This window comes from Barbus barbus, assembly GCF_936440315.1.
Source record: "Barbus barbus genome assembly, chromosome: 12".
In the NCBI taxonomy this organism is placed as follows: Eukaryota; Metazoa; Chordata; class Actinopteri; order Cypriniformes; family Cyprinidae; genus Barbus; species Barbus barbus.
The window spans coordinates 32684832-32706431 of record NC_136740.1 but is presented as its reverse complement, the minus strand read 5'-3'; the positions used below and the strand labels follow the sequence as shown (position 1 = coordinate 32706431).

The following is a 21600-nucleotide window of genomic DNA, read 5'->3' as shown; positions in this document are numbered from 1 at the left end:
ACACACACACACCTTTGACTGATTGCACTGACAGTAATCAGGGTGTAAGAGATGGGTTGTTTTTTGTGATACGCTCAACGGATGAACATTTAGAGACTGAAATGCTAGGGGCAAGGCTGCAACTGATGCAAAACAACATCACAATCTCCTGGGAAAGCACGAGAGAGAGGTTACATTGACCTTCAAGATAAGGTTGGGAACTGTTGTCGTTTGATCATCCAGGTGCAGAATTCTGGCACAACACACTTATTGTGAAACCTCAGAGATGTTGCTGAGGAATGGTTCATCTTTTGGTAACTAAAGCGAGTGCACCCAATTAGGAGGAAGAGCGAGTCTGGCTAACTTGCCTTCTCTCTCACTCGGAGGGTTGTTCTTAACTCGCACCTAATTTTGAGGAATAAAAGGGGGTTTCATTGGCAGCTCAGCCGTGGGTAAAGGTCACATCCTCGGACAGGTGTTGGTCTTCCACTGATGACTGAAACGAGCTCCTCAGTCCACCGAAGAGTGAAGATGATGGCACAGTTCTGAGGTTGTATACTGGTTATAATACTTTTGCTTGGGGTTTTAGTTTTAGTGTATTCTCAAGTTAGTGTATTATTCATTCACCAATATTATCTTTTATTCATGATCATCCTTGTATTATGCACTGGTTTTATGATTATCTTTCTTGAATGAGTTTATGGTTTGATTATCATCATTTTATGCATTTACTTATAATCAGTATCAGTATTATTGATATCAGCTGTGTGTAGCAATAATAAACAGTTGTAATTGCTTGATTAGTATGTTTATGGACCTTTTTATTGACACCTTCTCTCGCTGAATTAGCTCCTCACTGGTCTCACATTAGTTTTGAAAATCAAAACAGAAACCCAGGGTTTCTACCCATTTTCCATTTTTAAATTCCATTCTTTTCCAGACTCAAATTTCCAAACCTCTCAGTAGATTTTCAGACCATATCTAACAAATGATTCATAGAGCATTATTTTCAGCTATATATTTGGTATACAGTACAGCCACCTGTAAATATTATTTTCTCAATTTTTTGTTCATTGATTTTCTCAAAGTAACAACCTACAGAGTCCCTAAAATAATAATAAAAAAATTAATAAAAAAAATACATGGACACAAAATACTTTTTTGTTCCCTCGAGGAACTATTCACAAGGAATGTTTTTCAAGCTTACACATTACGATTTCTACTTTTATATAACCTATTTCCTTTGTGCTTCACTATGAATAAAACTAGAGCATGGATGCACATGAATTAACAGAGATCTACTTGCTCAAAATTGGGCTTTTCTTATTGTATTACCTCTAATATCAAGGCATAATGTGAAATTTAACACATCCTCTGCAGCAGCAGAAAAACCATGAGACGAGATGGGCTGATGACAAGTTCAAAGGTCATTAAAAAAAGTGTAAAAAGTGTTTCAGATTTGGCTTTTGTTAGGGCAGTATGCCATATTTCAAGGTCTTAGGTCTCTTTAATGCATATTCTGTGATGGCCAAGACACCACACCGCTAAATGAGCTGATGGTGACTCTGTGCATCGTCCTATATGCTAAGTTTAATGGTTTCTCGTGTGCACATAAAAGTCTGTCTATTTTTTCCTTGAGGCTATGTAATACGGTGCCAAGAATATTGTGAGAAGAAGAAACCCAAAATGCTTATAACCAGCATTTTGCATAATCAAAAAGTGCATATTTGACAATCACTAAACAGCTGCCATGAAATCTCACATCATATAAAAAATTAAATAGGGGCAAAAGTCTGGAAACAGAAATATTTTTCCATACTTTTCCAGACCTGGATCAATACTTTTCCGAACTCTGATTATTAGTAGAGAGCTGAGCTGGATGATAATGTCATGAGCCGGGTCTGACTCTAGTTTTCTTTTCCTTTCTATTTTTTGCTCTGCTTCCTAGACTCGCTCGCACTGATTGGGACGGCACCTGTTTCCGTTTGACATTGATTTGCTCCTCTATTTCTCTCTCTGTGTTACTAGACTTCTTTGCCAGATTATTGTGCTTCACAGCCATTCTGCCAGCTCTCATTCTATTGACTACCGTTACTCTGTGTTTTGTCAAGAATAGTCCTGTCTGGTCAAGTCGAGTTCTGTGGAGTGTCTGACCTGATCTCTGCGGCCAGTGTTCGTTTGGCTCCGGACACAACCCTCCGGCCTGTACAGCCTTCTGTGGAAGTTACCGCTCGCCGCTCCGGCCGGGACCGCACTCCCTCTCGTACAAATCAAGTCTGCTTCTATGTTCCAGTTTTGTCCTGAATTATTTTCCAGTTCTGCGCATGCCTGATCCTGCCGGAGTTCGTTTTGTGGACAATGAATTCTCTGCTTGACTTGCCTTTGGCTCTGGGTCCCTTTGCGTGGTGACAGATAACATCACCGAATCAAAGAACTGACTTTAGCATTAATATTAATTTAGTGTTATTATCACAGGGGTGGTTTGTGAGGGACAGTTCAACAGTTCAGAAAACTAATAATTAAACCATAAAAACTACTCATTTTAAAATCAAAATGGTAATACTTTACACTGTGAGGTCACATTAGCTATGCATTAACATAAATAATATTTGTTACAGCATTTATTAATTATAATAGTTAATACAAAAGCAACTGTTCAGTGTTAGTTCATGTTAGCTCAGATGAATTCAATCATATTAACAGATAGTTTTTGATTTTAATGTATTAGTAAGTGTTGAAATTCTGAACTAAAATTAATAATTTGCCATTTTGTTTTTTCATTGTTAGTTCTGGTTAACTATTGTTAATAAAGGAGCCTTATTGGAAAGTGTTACCATAAAATATTTTTTCTGAAGGACGGACATCAGAGAACCGTGAACATGTGAACACATCATTAAATTATTGAAATATTAACCTAAAACCTCAAGAGGACTTCAAGATAATCAATATTACATTATTTGTATAGCGCTTTTAACAATGCTAATTGTGCTTTACATCGGCTTTATATAGAGCTGGGTGGCTTTAAATCAGCTTTACAGTATTTAGACGGGGAAAGTTAATATCCGAGTTTATGAATCACTTAATTCACAGAATCAGACTTGACTATCAGCATATAGTTCACATCCCAGTTCAGACACAGAGAAGAGCAGCAGATGGACATCAGATTGTTATAGTCACTGTATACACCACCGAGGGCAGCTTTATCTTAAACAGATTATATTACAATACAGATTATATAATGTCTGTGCAAAAATAATTTAACATTTAATTATTATGATTCACAAAACAAATCAGATCAGAACATACATAGTTGTACTGGTTAATATGCAGTTTAATATAGTTGTTAAATGTCAAATCTCTGAATATTGGTGCCACTAACCTGCTAACTTTGTGACTAGTTGTTCCTCAGAAGCGCTCAAGCAAACATGAGTTGGTTTCAGCGCAGACAAATACTGATCCCGTGAGGATGTGCTGATTTATGAGCTGTATGGATGGAAACCTTACAAAAGAGTCCTAATAAACACACACACTTCCACTCGCTCAAATGATATGAAGCACGTTTTATTACAGACCGCATGTACTATAGAAACAAGGATATTCATCTCATACAAAACAACTCAAGTCATAAAATAAATACTGAAAAGTGTTCATCTGCTGAGAACCATGACATGTGCAAAATCCTGTGATGATCCCAAAACAACCTTAAGACGTCCCGCCCCCTGAAGCTGTCCGTCAAACGAAGGCTGACCAATCAGGGAGCTTGTGAAGGTGTCAGTTTAATTCTATTGGCTGTCACGTCTCTCTCTGTGCTGAACTCCACCAATCAGCAGCGAGCAGAGACCTCAGCCAATCGTTAGCAGCCTCTTCTTCATCACATATTCATGAGACTGAATGACCAACCTGCTCATGTGGATCAGAACCAGGATATCCCGCTCTGGGACTCTAGCGGAGTGGAAGCACAGGCTAAAGGAGAGGTCAGAGGTCACCGGCTGATGTCACGGGCGCCACTGAAGTGTTCAGCGTCTCGAAGCGGACTGAAGAAGGGATGACGCAGAGCAGTGGAGAGAGACAAGCGCCGATCCGGCTCATATTCCAACAAGCCCTCCAACAAATCAAAGAAGAGATGATGCTCCTCCGTCTCACACAACACATATCTCTGACAGAGAGAGAGAGAGAGAACACACCTTTATTACAATTATCCACAACATTACACAATCAATCCCTACTTTACAAACACAATGCATTTGAAATACATAAACCAGACCAAAACAACAGCACACACAGATTATCTGCAAATAATGCTTTTCATCCTTGGATCTTTTGCCTTGTTTCCAGACCAGATATCTAAAAAATCTTAAATCAAGAAGGATTTTCTAGACAAGTAACAATTATTGTCTTGTTTTCAGAAAAAACAAGTAAATATTCAGTTAAGCAAAATAATCTTGTTTTTTGTTTGAAATAAGATTATTTTGCTTGTTTTTTTGACTTGATTTTTTCTGAAAACAAGACAATAATTTTTACTTGTCTAGAAAATCCTTCTTGATTTAAGATTTTTTAGATATCTGGTCTGGAAACAAGACAAAAGATCCAAGGAAGAAAAGCATCTTCTGCAGTGAAAATCCTCATCACTAACGTCACACAGAGCCCTTTGATAACAGCAAATCATTTCAAAACGCACAAGATCTCCCATAGCCTTATAATACTGAAAATATATCACAATTCTTCATTCCACGAGGTTGAAAAACACAGTTTGTAAAGCATTGACGTGATTTTTATTATTCTTTTTTTTAAAGGGGGATGAAATGCTTTTTTTTAATAGATAAAATAACCATGATCTCCATTTGGATCATCTATTATTCAATTACTTTTCCTGTTGTTCTATGTTTTTGTCGTAGTATGGAGATATTTTAGTCAGGTATTGTATCGAAGTCTACATTTTGGTATCGTGACAACACTAGTTGCTACTTAAATTTCATTCAATCTTTATCTTCCAAGTATCAGAAATTGCCATTTTTGCTTGACCTAAAAGGAAATTCAACAATTGGCAACAGAATCGATGATTCCGAGCACATTTAAAACCACAAATAAACAATTCCAGTTAAAAGGTCTCACCAAAACGATTAAATACAACTACAAAACAAAAAGGTAAGAGAGAGATAGAGAGAGAGACAGGCCGTTTACATCAGCTGATTGTTTGTAGGGGTTACAATAATGCTATTTATGCAGGATTAATATATGTGCTTTAATTATTTACATGCGTGTAGGTTACGTCAAGTCACCTTTATTTATATAGCACTTTTAACAATGTAAATTGTGTCAAAGCAACTGCACAATATCAAAAAAGGAAAATAGTGTGTTAATAATGTAAAATTAAAAGATTAAAAAAAAAGATTTTCAGTTAAAGGCATTTCATTATTACTGAATTCAGTGATGTCATCATCCAGCTCAGTTCAGTTTAAATAGTATCTGTGCAATCATGTCGACGATATCGCTGGAAATGAAGTGTCCCCAACTGAGCAAGCCAGAGGCGACAGCGGCGAGGACGTTATGTGTGTGTGTGTGTGTGTGTGTGTGTGTGTGTGTGTCACAGCATTTCTATTGTAAAGAAATGGCCAAATATTACAGATTAAGTAGACATTTGAATTAAATGTTGTTTGGTCAATATTAAAGAAGGATTAGGATAATAGGATCAGGCCGCTGGCGCCCTCTGCTGGCATTTGTTATAACGCGTAATGTACATAAGCTCTATTGTTTATAATACATCATGTATTTTAACAGATTTGTTCAATAAAACCATATGATAACTTGCTTTTGATTCTTTATTTAAACTAATTATTATTGTCTCACTGCTATTACTTATGTGTCCCTGCAGCACAGAAGCAGTCATCAGTAGCACAGGTATATTTGTAGCAATAGCCAACAATACATTGTATGGATCAAAATTATACATTTCTCTATTATGACAAAAATCATTAGGATATTAAGATCATGTTCCATGAAGATATTTAGTAAATTTCCTACTGTAAATATATCAAAACTTAATTTTTGATTAGTAATATGCATTGCTAAGAACTTCATTTGAACAACTTTAAAGGAGATTTTCTCAATATTTAGATTTTTCTGCTCCCTCAGATTCCAGATTTTCAAATAGTTGTATCTCAGACAAATATGATGTATGAATCTCAATTTCTAAAAATGTACCCTTATGACTGGTTTTGTGGACATATGCCTCACATATGTATTTTAAGTCATTTTAAAGGCTATTGTTCACTTAGGTCTATTTTATTACTACAAAAAAAAGAATGATATTTATCCAGTTAATGTTCAGAGTAATCTGTCACTCACTCTCAGAGGTCTGCAGTTCTCTCGGACGTATCGTCCCGCAGACGTGCTCTCGTCCCAGTCCAGACGGCCTCTGTAAAAGTACTTCTGCTTCCTGAGTGCAGAGGTCAAGTCATTCTCACACTGGACTCTATTCACATCAATCAAATCAATCAATCAATCAATGGTCAGTGTGTTTCCTGACCTCGTTTTCCGGATCATCCTGGAAGGAACAGGTCCATGTACTCGCTCCATCATGGCCAGATGCTCTCTGTTATCATGAGTCTAAAACACACACATACATGCAAGAAACAACACGTATGGATCTGATTCAGGAACAGTTGTTTATATTTATGAGCATCAACATGGATAAGTGTCACAGAGATGGATTGTGGTTTAATATACACTACTGCTCAAAGGAATAATTGAGATGTTTTTGAAGTCTCTTATGCTCACCAAGGCTGCATTTATCTGATCAAAAATACAGTAAAAACAGTGAAATATTATTATAATTTCAAATCACTGTTTTCTGTCAGAATCAGAATTAGAATTAGATTTATTCGCCAAGTGTGCGCAAACAAAGAAGGCATTGTTGTGGTTTTTAAGGAGCTCTTGGTACATGCAACAGAACATTTTTGTACAGATTTGTATATATACAGTTGTATAAATATAAAAAAAACAAGCCCTCCAACATGTTAAACTGTAAAACTGTAATGTATTTCTGTGATCTGCAGCTGTATTTTCAGCATCATTACTCCAGTCTTCAGTGTCACATGATCTTCAGAAATCATAATAATATACTCATTTACTGATCAATATTTTTGTGGAAACTGTCTTACATTTCCATTCAAATGTTTGGGGTGCGTGTTTAACAGAAATTAATACTTTTTTCCATCAAGGACGCATTAAATCAAAAGTGCCAGTAAAGACATTTATGTTACAAAATATTTCTATTGCAAATAAATGCTGTTCTTTTGAACTCTCTATTCATCTGTGAATCCTGAAAAATAATTTGTATCACGGTTTCCACAAAAATATTGAGCAGCACAACTGTGTTCAACATTGATAATAATCAGAAATGTTTGTTGATCAGTAAATCAGTATATTATAATGATTTCTGAAGATCATGTGACACTGAAGACTGGAGTAATGATGCTGAAAATACAGCTGCAGATCACAGGAATCTGGAAATCTCACTGATGCTCATAAATATGGCAGACGAGCGGTAAAGTCATGTGACAAAAACACAAATTCACACACACTCTCAGTTAAAGTCAAACACACACCTGGAAGAGCGTGTATCCGCAGTAGTACTCAAACAGAATACAGCCGATACTCCAGACGTCACACGGCTGACTCCAGCCCAGCTCTACAGAAACACAGTTAGAAAATCACACACACACACACACTCACACTCACACACACACACACACACACACACACACACACACACACACACACTCACACTCACACTCACACTCACACTCACACTCACACTCACACACACACAAGCTGAAAGCCGTCAGAAGGTCACACTGACACACTCTCTTACCCAGAATCACCTCCGGCGCTCTGTAGTGTCGGGTGGAAATGATGGTGCTGTGATGCTCGTGGTCAAACGTGGCGCTTCCAAAATCCACCAGCTTCACAGCCGTGTTCAGCACACAGCGCTCGTCTCGTCTCTGACACACACACACACACACGCGCGCGCACACACACACACACAGAGTATACGCTTATCTAACTGACCACAGTGCTCATGTTCAACAGCAACATCATCAAATTCAAAAATGTATTTTTCAGAACAGACGTAATGCATGTTAAGGGACACTCACACCAATAATACTAACTAACTATAAAGATACGCGTCCTCACCAACGGACGATTACGTTCTGTTTATTCTAAACACACTGCAGTTTTGTCGCCTGCTGCTTCAAATGCTCGAGCTCTTTAAAGCAGGATGGATTCTGATTGGCTGTCAATGTTTTTATCATTCATTGCTCTGAAAGTGATTCCAAATATCGTTATAGCTGCAGTGAGGACTCTATTCTCATAGAATTAGAGCAATTTTTAACACTTTACATTTATAGTAGTGCTGCCAAACGATTAATCACATCCAAAATAAAAGTTATTCTTTACATAATATACATGTGTGTGTACTGAGTATATTTATTATGTATATATAAATACACATGCATGTATATATTTCAGAAAATGTTATGTTCATATATGAAAATATATTTATTTATAACAAATTATATGAATATAAATATATACATGTAAATATTTTCTAAATATACTGTTTGTGTGTGTATTTAAATTTGAAGCTGAAATCAGAGTGGATTCATTTTAAATGATAACATCAGTGGATCTCACCTTCTCTGGGTTAGACGTGACGGTATAATCAGAGTTCACAAACAGGATGTTCTCTGGCTTGAGGTCTGTGTGTGTCAGCCTGTTGTCATGCAGAACTATCAGAGAAACAGACCATACTCACAAACGACCCAGCGAGCAGGAGAGGAAAATACACTGTTCATTAGCGCATGCAGCGCCCCCGTCTGCTCACAGCCAGACACAGCAGGAGCTCTGATTCACATATGGAACCGTGTGAGTGTGTGTGTGTGAGTGTGTGCGTGAGAGTGCGCGTGTGAGTATGTGTGTGTGTGCGTGCGTGTGTGTGTGTGCATGAGAGTGTGTGTGTGTGTGTGTGTGCATGAGAGTGTGTGTGTGTGAGTGTGTGCGTGAGAGTGCGCGTGTGAGTGTGTGTGTGTGCGTGCGTGTGTGTGTGCGTGAGAGTGTGTGTGTGTGTGTGTGTGTGTGTGTGTGTGTGTGTGTGAGAGAGTGCGTGCGTGAGTGTGTCAGTGCGTGTGAGCGTGAGCGCGTGTACGTGTGTGTGTGTGTGTGTGAGAGAGTGCGTGCGTGAGTGTGTGTGTGTGAGAGAGTGCGTGCGTGAGTGTGTGTGTGTGTGTGTGAGAGAGTGCGTGCGTGAGTGTGTGTGTGTGTGTGTGTGTGAGAGAGTGCGTGCGTGAGTGTGTGTGAGTGTGTGTGTGAGAGTGCGTGCGTGAGTGTGTGTGTGTGTGAGAGAGTGCGTGCGTGAGTGTGTGTGAGTGTGTGTGTGAGAGAGTGCGTGCGTGAGTGTGTGTGAGTGTGTGTCAGTGCGTGTGAGTGTGAGCGCGTGTACGTGTGTGTGTGTGTGTGTGTGTGTGTGTGAACTCACACTTGACAGCGAGGCAGATCTGGTAGGCCATGTGTCGCACCTGACTGATGGAGTAGGGCAGGTAATGATTTTCCTTCATGAAGTCAAAGGTACTGAGAGCTAGCAGCTCAAAACTGATGCACATGTGCCCGTGATAGTCGAACCAGTCCAGCATCTGCACACACAGACTGAGAGAGACCCAACTGTCTTTACTGTTGTTCATCAGGATAATATAAAAGTACAAAGTTATAATCAGACACTAATAGATGTGGGCATTTTGTAGGGGTGTAACAGTACACATTCATATGGGAAATGTAAAAAGAAAAAAGCTATTTAATGTGTTGTTTTTCCACAAGTTTGTTGTCATCTTTGGGGAAAAAGCTGAAAACCGTGTAGCCCTCACGCATTTCAATGGAAAAGAAACTAGCATAAAAAATAAACACATTAAAGGGGACCTATTATGCCCCCATTTACAACATGTAAAATAAGTCTCTGATATCCCAGAGTGTACGAGAAGTTTTAGCTCAAAATACCTGACCTGAAATACCTGAATTTTTTATAGCTTGTTAAAATGTCCACTTTTAGGGTATGAGCTAAAACGCGCTGTATTGGAGTATGTTGCTTTAATGAAAGAGGGCGGAGCTTCAAGAGCTCAAGCTCTGGCAATAGCAGTGCTTTGCAAATAAACACTCCACGATTAGTACAAGCCTGTTATATTTACAGAAAACATACTCAAGCTGACTTAACGCACAAAGCGTTGATATTGATCCCTACACGTATTGGGGACTTTACCGATTTTGTCCGGGACATTTCCTTAGACAATGAAACTTGACCACAGTGTCCTCAGCGGCTCAGATGGAGGGAGTCTATGGAGACTCCTATGTTCGTTAGTGCATCCCAAAACACAACACTTGTATTGCCTCTTTGGCGTAATCAGACTGCTGCTTCTCACTCAGGGCTGTATCTATGCTTATAGGGCAGCGTCACAGATGGACGGGACTTTTTCCCCTCGGTGACGTGAACAGAGGCAGAATCTGAAACTGCTCGTTCTGAGAGACTGTTTATGATTTTTTAGATTATTAAAAATGAGTTGGTGGATTTTTAACATTATAGGCTGGTTGTTTTCACACAACTGTGTTCAAACATCTTATAAAAGTGATTTTTGCATAATAGGTGCCCTTTAAATGTAAATCACTCAAAATATAACATTCACATAAAACTCAATCATTACTAGAACTACACACTCAAGAAACAAGCATGACAACTAAACATTTTGTCAGTCTGTGCAAAAGTCTAGACCAGAGATGCTCTGTCTGTAGCACCTAGGGTTTGATCACGACCCAAACACCAGTAATAATGACACTCACTTCTTGTTTTCTGGATCCTTCTGGTTGATTTTCTCCAGGACGTTGATCTCCAGGCGAGCTGCTTCTTTGTACTTCTCCATGTTCTTAATGATCTTCAGAGCGATGTGAGAGCCTCCCCTGTAACACACACACACACACACACACTGAAACACCTGTGACAATCAGCTGAGAACACAGCCAGGTGTGTGTGTGTGTGAGACTCACCTGTGATGGTCGATACACTCCACCACTTTCCCAAAGGTTCCTTCCCCGAGCGTCCCCACGATCTCATCTGCACAGGAAGCACAAGCGTCACACAAACACAGTACACACTACGCCAGTGAATGCAGAGTCTAGTATGCAGTGCAGACGCACATCTGTCCTGCAGCACGTCTCCTGTCCGATAGATCAGATGACCCTCCTCGTCATCCTTAACCCACGCTCGCAGACGCCCATTACTCTGCTGACGAGAGAGACAAACAGAGTTACCTCTGACCAGGGTGCCAACTACACAATGACCTTCAGGGGGTCAGATCATATGTGACCCTGGAGCACAAAACCAGTCATAAGGGTCAATTTTTGGAGATTTCTACATCATCTGATATCTGAATAAATAATCTCTCCATTGATGTATGGTTTGTTATGATAGGACAATATTAGAAAATCTGGAATCTGAGGGAGCAAAAAAATCTAAATATTGAGAAAATCTCCTTTAAAGTTGTTCAAATGAAGTTCTTAGCAATGCATATTACTAATCAAAAATTAAGTTTTGATATATTTATGGTAGGACATTTACTAAATATCTTCATGGAACATGATCTTTACTTAATATCCTAATGATTTTTGGTTGTATGGTATGGTTGTAATTAATGCGCTGATTAATTAATTTAATTAACATGCACATCATGTGATGAAATATAAAGTTATTATCAAAGATATTTTAAAGTTATCATTGTGTTAATTTAGAAAAACACAGAATAGTGTGACTCACTCGATTTGTTTAAAAATGTGGATTCATTAATGAAACTCTGGGTTGATCAGACCACAGCAGTTCTCTCCTAGGGCTTTAATTTGGTTGGCAAAATGACTGAGAATGTGTCTAAAATGTAATTATTTGCACCTTTTGACTGAATCTGTGTCCTTGCTCCGTCCAAGCAATAAATACATGCCTATAAATGAGCGCTGTAGTGTATTTACTTCAAGCGGTCAGGTAATGTGTAGCTATGACCCATTTCAGGAGCTTTACATTTTCAAATCAGTCAGGGTTATAGAAATGCATCTTAATATCTATTCTATTTAAATTCCACCATAGATCTTGGATTTGATTTATGAATAGATCTGCTGTTAGAAGAAGATTTCTGAAACTTCTGAACACGAAGCAACTGTCGTCACACTGAGAGAGTAACACACGTACTGTAGAGAAAACACACTGTTCTGAGGAAAGCGGATGCTTTAGACTAGAGTAAGAACCCCTCAGAAACCACAAGCACCGTCACCGGACCTCCACATTCACTCAGATGATCTGTCAGTGTCACAGAACGAAAACATCACACTGTCCTGAGAGTGGCTTTTGTCCAAATGTGAACTGCTACAGTCACAAATGTTTGAAACAAACAGATCAGATGTTAGTAATCTTTTAGGTGACAACTGCATGCAACTGTAAACGTGTGTGTTTCTGTGTATCTAACATCACAGGAGAATTCTGGGTATTTTCAGTTAAACAACAAATTGGACTTGTCTGTCAGCAGTGAGTGCATTTGCATGCACCCTCTTAATGCGATTATAATGAGATTTTGGCAATATTGCGACTAAAGTTTAACTCATGTAAACGCAATACTTCGATCTAAATAATGTGATTAAGCTCATAATCATAAAAAAATATACAGGCATGTCAACACCTTAATCGCAGTATTGCCGCTCTGACCAAAGTGTGCATGCGCTCGTGACATACATGAATGACGTGACACACACCTGTAGTAATACAGAGATTAGAAACGATGGCGGGGAAGAAAGCGTCGCATTTCTGAGGTAAACACAACTCGCTGCCACCAGTCTCTGTTCCTTACCCTCATCCAGAAACAGCAGCGTAAGCAAACTAATTACATCACATTTCTATAGCGCCGGAAAAGCGTGGAAAACTAGGGCTGGACGATATGGCCAAAATTTATATCACGATATATTTCTTAATTTCGGTCAATGCGATATAATTCTGATATCGATATGAACACTACTAAAAAATATATCAAAAGAAACTAGGTCAAAATTAAGAAAAAACAGATTTAGATTTTTTTTTTCTAGTGAAAGAAATGCATAAATGAAATGGAAAAAAGCACTTCTTGCGTTTTTTTTTTCCCCTGAAGCTGTCATGCCTGTAACTCAAAAAGTAGAGCAAATATAGAAATTTCAATGTGGTTCAATGTTAAATTGTGCACATTTTCAGTGGTCAAGAACCAAATGTGGGTCATTCTGCTTACAGCTGATCCTGTTGTTCTTTTAAAGAGGAATGTGTGAAGAAAAAATAACTTGAAACTAGAAATGTATCTTGTTTCTCTATAAAACTCCAAATCTCAGGTGAAAATTGTCATTCTGACTCTTCTCTAAAAAATAATGGATTACTCCGTAAATATACATTCATGACTTAATATTGAATGATTTAATATTTTGGCTTCAATCACTATTTATGTTTGTCTTTCTTTAGAAAAAAACTGCAAAAGTTTCTGATATTTGGTTGATCTTGGCACAGAATGACCCAAACTGGGTTTATCTGTTCTTCTGACTGAAGACTGATATAAGTCAGGAATTATACTTTAATATAAGCATTATGGATATATACTCGAAACCTTATAAGACAAATATCTGGAACATTTATTTGCTGTTGCACGCTTGCCTGTCAGACATGCATTATATGTTCATTACTGTGAACTAAGCATTCATTATGAGCTGAGGTGATAATGAACGCCGCACACAGACATGAAGCTGTGCGTTTCTTTAATTGGACACCTCGTCTATCTTAATCAAGAACACAGTGACTCCAGACGGACACACAAGCACGACGAGCCCAGCAGACACTTGAGAACGAGGTTAGAGATACACACACACACACACACACACACACAGAATATCTACAGGGTCATCTGTATAATGTGGAGCTAAACAACTCACAATAAAACTTCAGAACAGGAAAACACAAAAAAACACCAGCACGCATCTCAAAGACCTCTGCTGTTTCATATAAAGCTCATCCTAATGATGACTGACTAACACAAACATGATAAGGAAACAGCAAAACATCTACTTTAATAATTTTCACCCTTGAGGGCATCACTAATGAAGATTTGATCAGATTTGCTCACTGCTGGAGAAACTTTTGCTGCCAGAATATGCCGATAAACACACAGCCAGAGCGTGAAGGATACTCACACACAGGCAGACGCAGTCCAAGAAGCTCTTGAGCACAGAGTAAAACTCTGTTTTACCCATAACTACTGTGCAAAACACACATTTACACCTGAGAGAGGAGAAAGTGCGGGAACAGGAGGAAATCTTGAGGACGGAGAGACAGTGTGTGTGTGTGTGTGAGTGTGAGACAGAGAGATGAGACTTGGGCTAATTTTAAACGTTCCTCACGGGCCCCTGGGAAAATCCTGAGACCCCAAACGAAGAGTCTGAAGAGCCAGGACCAAGAGATCTCATTACACACACACACACACACTTTACTTTTACTTTTAGTCATTTAGCAGACGCTTTTCTCCAAAGCGACTTACAAATAAGAAAAAGTTATTAAAACTAAAAGTTAACACTCTGTAAATACTCTATACACACCCATTTAAGAAAATACAGAAATTAAATAAAATTGACAACTGCATACAACACACGAACCCCAAACACACACACACACACGAACCCCAACAAGCACACACACACACACACACACGAACCCCAAACACACACACACACACACACACACACACACACACGAACCCCAACAAGCACACACACACACACGAACCCCAACAAGTACACACACACACTAGGGGTGTGCGATATTGAAATAAAACTGTATCTCGATATTTTTGGGGATTTTTTTCAATTACGATAATCAGACACAGATATTTTGCCGAGTGTGTTATTGTGCTGATATCTGACTCCCGTGGATAGATGCAGTTTTTGATATTCTTTTTTTTTGTTAACTTTTTATTAAATTTTCTTCCTGAAACAGCAGTAACAATAACCCACAAAAATAATTTTTACGTGGATTCCAGAAAAGATGACACAACATCAAACGCTGAATGACACAAACTTGCAGTTTCCACACTAGATACATGTACACGAGAAGTAGAGCGTTCCATTGAGATAATGTCCAACAAACACACCGTCCAGGAGGTTCATCTGTCCACTGTGTGAGGAGGACTCCAGCGGTTGACCAGCAATCTTTGCTGCTGTGAGAGCAGCTAACAGTAAAGATCTTTGTTGGACGGACAAGGTGAAGTCCTAAAAGTCATTCAAGAAAAAATGGCGCGGAGTCAAACATATCTCAGTACCCAACAAATATAACCGGTCCTGCGAGAGCTGAGTCCAAAAAGATGAGAGAGAAGGGCACTCCCAAAAAACACAAAAACAATGAAAAAACGTGCCTAAAGATCCTTGCGAAAAGAGATTACCCTTAGGAGATGTCAGATTCATATTCAGAAAAGAAACCAAAAAAACCTCTAGAGTGTGATTCCTTTGGTCCAGATCTATCCAGGATATGCAACATTACAGAATTCATATCTGCACCCAATACAACTTCAAAATCTGAAAACTTCAAGAGATACGTTGACAAAACAGAGAAAAAGTAGGGTCAGGAGTACAAGGGCATAAACTGAGAGAAATACAATGCTCCTATTCTCCACTATTGTTTTTATATGTGTTATTCTACCATCTGTATCACAACCTTTCTCTAAAATAGTCATATTTAAAGTCCTCCGCACCAATATTAGGACACCCTTGGTTTTAGTATCCGGAGATGAGTGAGATACCACTTCATAAAGCTTATTATTACGCCTGTGTATATCCTCCTCTTTCAAATGGGATTCTTTAGCTAACACTATATCAATCTTTCTTCTTCACAAAAGATCCAGAAAACCTGTACGTTTGTGAGGGCCATTTAGCCCATTAATATTACAGCTCAGAATATTAAGCTCAGTCAAACATAATTACTGCATAATAAGACAAAATACAAGTTTGAGAATAAAACCAGTTGAGTCTACCATTAAACCCCCCCCCACCCTCCCCGTTACCATTAAAAAAAACATAAGCACAATCCCATGAACTATGGCAGATCAAACCAAGAACAAACCTTGATCTGCCAGCACCCCTTAATATGGTCCGTGGCGTCTACAAAACCTGCAGATTACTGAAGCACCAACATCTGGCCCCATAGACACATACTGACTAGTTAGTATCTCTATTTAAAAATAAAAAAGATAGAAAGAATAGAGAGAGCGTCTCTCATCTCCTTCCTAATTGGCACAAATGCACTACTTCTTTTAGCGGTGACCGGAGTAAAATCTGGAAAGAAAGACAGCGTTGCTCCGTCGGAAGTTTTCACCAGGGCATGAAGTCTGGCGGCCGCAGAATGAGCTCCGTGCCCGTGTACCGCAGCAGTCTAAAGATGAAAACCCGTGGTTTAGCGCGATCTGAGGAGAGCCTTGTGTACACGCGATGCGCTCGCTCCACTTCAATCTCTTTACCCGCCAGAGACGGGAGCCACGTCAGTAGAGATCTTTTCAAAAAGCCCATAGGGTCGTCCAAGATTCAAGATTTTTATTTGTCACATACACAATTATACGGAGTATAACCAGCAGTGAAATGGGTCCTTTTCTGAACCTTCAGGCAATCCGACCAGACGCAGATTGCTGCACCTATTGCCATCCTGTAAGTCCACAACCTGTTGCTTGAGCGCAGCTACTCGCCTATCGTGATCTGCAAAAACTTTCTTTTGTGCTTTCATCTCCCCTGTAAGAAGATCCAGTTTAGAGCATAGTGACTGAACAACTGACGTGTGAGAAGCGAACTCGTTCCGCATCGCCGTCACCTCGGTTCTTAGACTGTCCTCGAAGTGTGTAACAGTGTTCGCCATCTTGTCCATCACATCGCTCGCAGTCGGTGGCTTGGATTTCTTCTTAATCGGAGAAGCCGACGGAAGATTGTATGCCATCAGTGAAAGTATTATTAATGAATAAAACTTAAAATAAAACGAAAAAAAAAAACTGCAAAAAGGGCCAAACGTACGGAGCTCTACTGGAGTGCGATTAGGTTCATGAGCACGACACGTGACCTCCTCAGTGTTCTAGTTTGTGATATTCTTCATATTCTGTGTGGTCAGTTCACATCAGTGATAGAAATTAAATAGATTTTTACCTTTTATGGGTAATTTTACCTTTAATAAAGCCATTTTTTTTCTAAACGCGCACTAGTCTAGACTTCATCATGTAATGCAAGCATGCACTCCGTAGGCGTTTTGTTTGGTTTTTGCAAAATACTCGATAATGTCAAATTACATATCGTTAAAACTAAAATTACGATATTATCTCAGACGATATATATTGCACACGCCTAACAAACACACACACACAACACACACACAACACAACTTGATTACAGAAACAAACAGATCAATCGCTTTAAAGGCTGCGACTGAATTGATCCATCATACATCATAATATAATGAAAGATGGAAGACCTTCTGTCAGAGGAAACCAATGGATTCATGAGTGTATTACTGTACGAAGCGAGATGAAACAATCTCAAGCTTAATACAGACAAATATTAGGACTGCACGATTATGAAAAAATCAGAAGTGTTGATTATTTTGCTTGATATTGCAATTACAATTATAAATGTTGATTAAAAGGATTTACATGAAAATCTGCAAATGTCATATTCATTATGTAGATTAAACATCTGATGTTTAAAAGCAGATATAAAGCATCTTTGGTCAGTTTGGTTAAAAATATTGAAGACTAAATGAGTTAAAGTGATAGTTCACCCTGTCTCACGGTCTTACTTCAAAACACAAAATGAACTCAAAAGGTAATGTTTATATTGTGTATTAATGAACAGAAATCAAACCCTTGACCATTTTACTTCTACATCAGCTGCGTTCATGCAACCAACCAAATAATCTGTTAGAAATATGATCGACCGCTCAGACTGAAAATCCTGCACTTCGATCTGATTACACAGGAAATAATCCAGTGATGAATCCAAAATGAAATATGTAAATGCTTGAATCTCACGATTTTCTCACTAGGACTGAAGAATGGCTTGAATCTGGATTGATCTGGACTGATGATAATCAGTGAATGTGAGCGAGATGAGAGCAGGAGTGTGTGTTCATACTCACAGATGATACGGAGCGGCTCTGACTGTACGAGCGTGCTCTTGATCTGCGGCGTCTGCGCTTGCGTCGGCTGCTCCTCTGCTCCGCTCCGGCGTCTCGATCCGCACAGAAGTCGTGTCTGAAGAAGCTGTCTGTGAGCGTGCCGTTCCTCTCGCGCTCCTCACAGCTGGAGAACAGAGATGCAAACACTTTCTCACTGGATCTAAGCAAATCTCATAGGTGACCTGTCTTTTTGTCTGCATCTATGAATACAGACAGACACACTCCAGATGACTGGACTGGATCTCTGAACAGGATTTTTTGAAGGTAAATTGAAGAATTTAAGCCCTTTTTAAGACCAGGTTAAGCAAAATGTAAGTAAATAAACAGAAGGGAACACAGTACATCAATCTGTTCTCTAAATTTAAATTAGGAAGCAGATAATGAGTTGAATTAGCAACACTTCAAAATCTGACAATACAACTTTCAACAGATCTCTGTTACGCTTTATGTACAAAACAAACAAACTGCTTGAATAGCTCTGCTCCCGACACCGTTTTTGTGTTTTAACTTTGTTTTTTATATTTTGTGTTTTCATTTTTATTTTAGTTACAGTTAGTAAATGTGTCATGTGGTGTCATTTTTATTTATTAGTCTTAGTTATTTTAGTACTTCAAGTTAAATTACAAAAAACAAGAAATGGTGTGGCAACTTGCTGAAATAATATATGTGTCCCTGCAGCACAAAAGCAGTCATCAGTAACACAGGTATATCTGCAGCAATAACCAACAATACATTGTATGGATCAAAATTATACATTTCTCTTTTATGACAAAAATCATTAGGATATTAAGATCATGTTCCATGAAGATATTTTGTAAATTTCCTACCATAAATATATCAAAACTTCATTATTGATTAGTAATATGCATTGCTAAGAACTTAATTTGAACAACTTTAAAGGAGATTTTCTCAATATTTAGATTTTTTTGCTCCCTCAGATTCCAGATTTTCTAATAGTTGTATCTCAGACAAATATTGTCCTATCATAACAAACCATACATCAATGGAAAGATTATTGTTATTATTATTATTCAGCTTTCAGATGATACATAAATCTCAATTTTTTAAAACTACCCGTATGACTGGTTTTGTGCTCCAGGGTCACATATATATATACATTTATTTATTTCAGTTAACATTTAATTTAAGCATGTTTTAAATAGATTTATTATCTGTTAACTATAAGAACCCTGCCGCTAGAATAGGAAAATAACTTTCACTGTACCTTCTGATTGTTTTCCAGGGCAAATACTCTTAAAGCAAGATACATTTACTTGAGAATGGCATGAATGACATAAAAAGTTGTGTTTTCTGAGAAACTGATCCAACAGAAGTGAGTTTATTATTGAAACAAATATCTCAGAAAATCATCAAATCATCAAAGGAAAAACAGTTTTCATTCCCCATCTAACTCTCAGAAAACAAGACTTCATGTTTTCATTTTGCATCTCCAGTAAATGTATCTTGATATTGGAAAACAAGACAAAAATACTGAGGAAGATCTTAATTTTTTGCAGTGCATGGAACATGTAATGGCATGAGTTTAAGAGGTTTAAGGCCTTCATTACCTCCTGGAGCGGTGTCTCCTGCGTCTGTCTCTGTGGCGTCTCCTGCTGCTGGACGATGAGGAGCGTCTGCGCAGGCGTCTGCGGCTGTCGTCCCGAACGTGATGATTCCTGCTGCGGCTTCGCTCTGACGACGGGTATCGCCGAGAGCGAGGCATCTGCGGACCACAGAGACCATCACTCATCAATCAACTCCCACTCAAACACTTTCAACAGTTTCTAAAGAAGAAATCTCTTCTGATCAAGCCTGCATTTATTTGATCCAAAATACTGTGAAATATTTGTACTATTTACAATAACTGCTTTCTAGTTGAATATATTTCAAGATGTAATTTATTCCAGTGATTTCAGAGCTGAATGTTTAGCATCGGTCAAGTGCACACAAACATCAGGAGACGGCTGCTTAAACTAGTCTTCCTAGTAAACTAGTTTTCCTATAACACGGGTCATAAGTCAGCTTTCAGGTAAGACTAGTCTTTGGGAATGAAAGGCATTCTCTAACTGCTAATGTTTTGTTATTTTTTAAAAATGTATCAACATATAATGAATTATTAAGCAGAACTACTGGCACATCAGAATATTATATAACAACATATTATACACATCTTTAAAAACAAACAAAAGGAAATCAACAGATGTATATTTACATTTAATCATTTAGCAGATGCTTTTTTAAATTATATAATAAATAAATAGAAAACAAAAGAATAGAGAAGTGTTTTTAAAGAAAACAAGCAGCGTAAATAAACCGAGTGCAAGGATAAAAGAGGCACTGTTTACATATTTATATATATATTTGAGATTTCTTTGATACCTTATAGAAAATATTTATTTAAAAACATAAAATATATTATATATTGATATTTCCTGTGATTTCAAATGTCAATAACTTAATTGCATTAATCATAAACCTTAATGAAGTAACATCTAACTCAAATTCATGAAGTTTGAAAACGTCCATTTAAAAAAAAGTCAAAATTCACATATAACTTAATTTTTGAGAAACATCTGGCATTATATTGAACGAATTCAGCAAGAATTAATACAGTACCGTTATTGAAATAATTCGGACTGTTGATAACACAGTCTGCTCATGAAGTGATCAAATAAACCTCTTATTTGTGTTTATTTGTCCTTCAGAAGCTAAAACTGAGGAATATTATGATGATTCATGCGAGAAAACAAAGAAGAAGCGACAGATAATAAAACTCCAGCGTCAGTATATCACATTAATACTTGCTCTACATTACATGTGTGTTTGTGTGTATATAACAGTGTGTTTGTTTGTTTCTGAGCCCTAAATCAGCGATATAACGACAACATTTACCGCTTTAGCAGCGACGCCGGTGCGTTTGTCCCACAGAAAATCCGTTCTGCCGTTATTATAGCGCTCCGGAAACTCTCGCGCACAACTTCCGGTGACGAGCTCCGAGCGCGCTCCCGTCATTTTTCACTTTCTTATGCAATAATAAAAACATGATTAAAATACCTACACTGCGAAAAATTGTAAATAAAACAAATATTATTAGAGTACTTTTTACACGAAAATACTATTTCAGTTTTTACCTCAAAACTCGTTTAATTTACCTGTTTTTGTAATTGTTTGTGAAATGTACTAATAATTTCTGAGTGGAAATTATTTTTATGAATTTTTTTCAGTGTACCTTATAAATGTCACTTTTATATGTTTGTAACACAAAACCAGACCAGTGTGAAATAGTTTATTTAGGTTGAAATGAGACCAACATTCCAGGTTTGTCTTGATGA

At 38.0% G+C, this 21600-nt stretch overlaps 1 protein-coding gene across 3 annotated transcripts; it reads right to left on the bottom strand.

Moving 5' to 3' along the window:
- Positions 1–3519: 3519 nt before the first annotated feature.
- Positions 3520–21246, bottom strand: LOC306877807 (dual specificity protein kinase CLK2-like). 3 transcript variants are annotated; one of them, XM_079429783.1, is made up of 13 exons: positions 21161–21246; positions 19837–19991; positions 18230–18392; positions 11218–11302; positions 11068–11134; positions 10864–10980; positions 9518–9684; positions 8677–8771; positions 7853–7982; positions 7587–7669; positions 6506–6585; positions 6325–6415; positions 3520–4135 (listed from the first exon to the last, which is right to left on the bottom strand). In XM_079429783.1, exons 2-13 carry the CDS (start codon positions 19989–19991, stop codon positions 3962–3964), a joined length of 1407 nt encoding a protein of 468 aa, XP_079285909.1. In that variant the 5' UTR covers positions 21161–21246; the 3' UTR covers positions 3520–3961. The 3 variants fall into 3 exon arrangements, with proteins under 3 accessions (XP_079285909.1, XP_079285908.1, XP_079285910.1); XM_079429782.1 differs by having other exon boundaries at positions 11218–11305; positions 21161–21237; XM_079429784.1 differs by lacking the exon at positions 11218–11302 and having other exon boundaries at positions 21161–21235.
- Between the last annotated feature and the right edge of the window lie 354 nt (positions 21247–21600).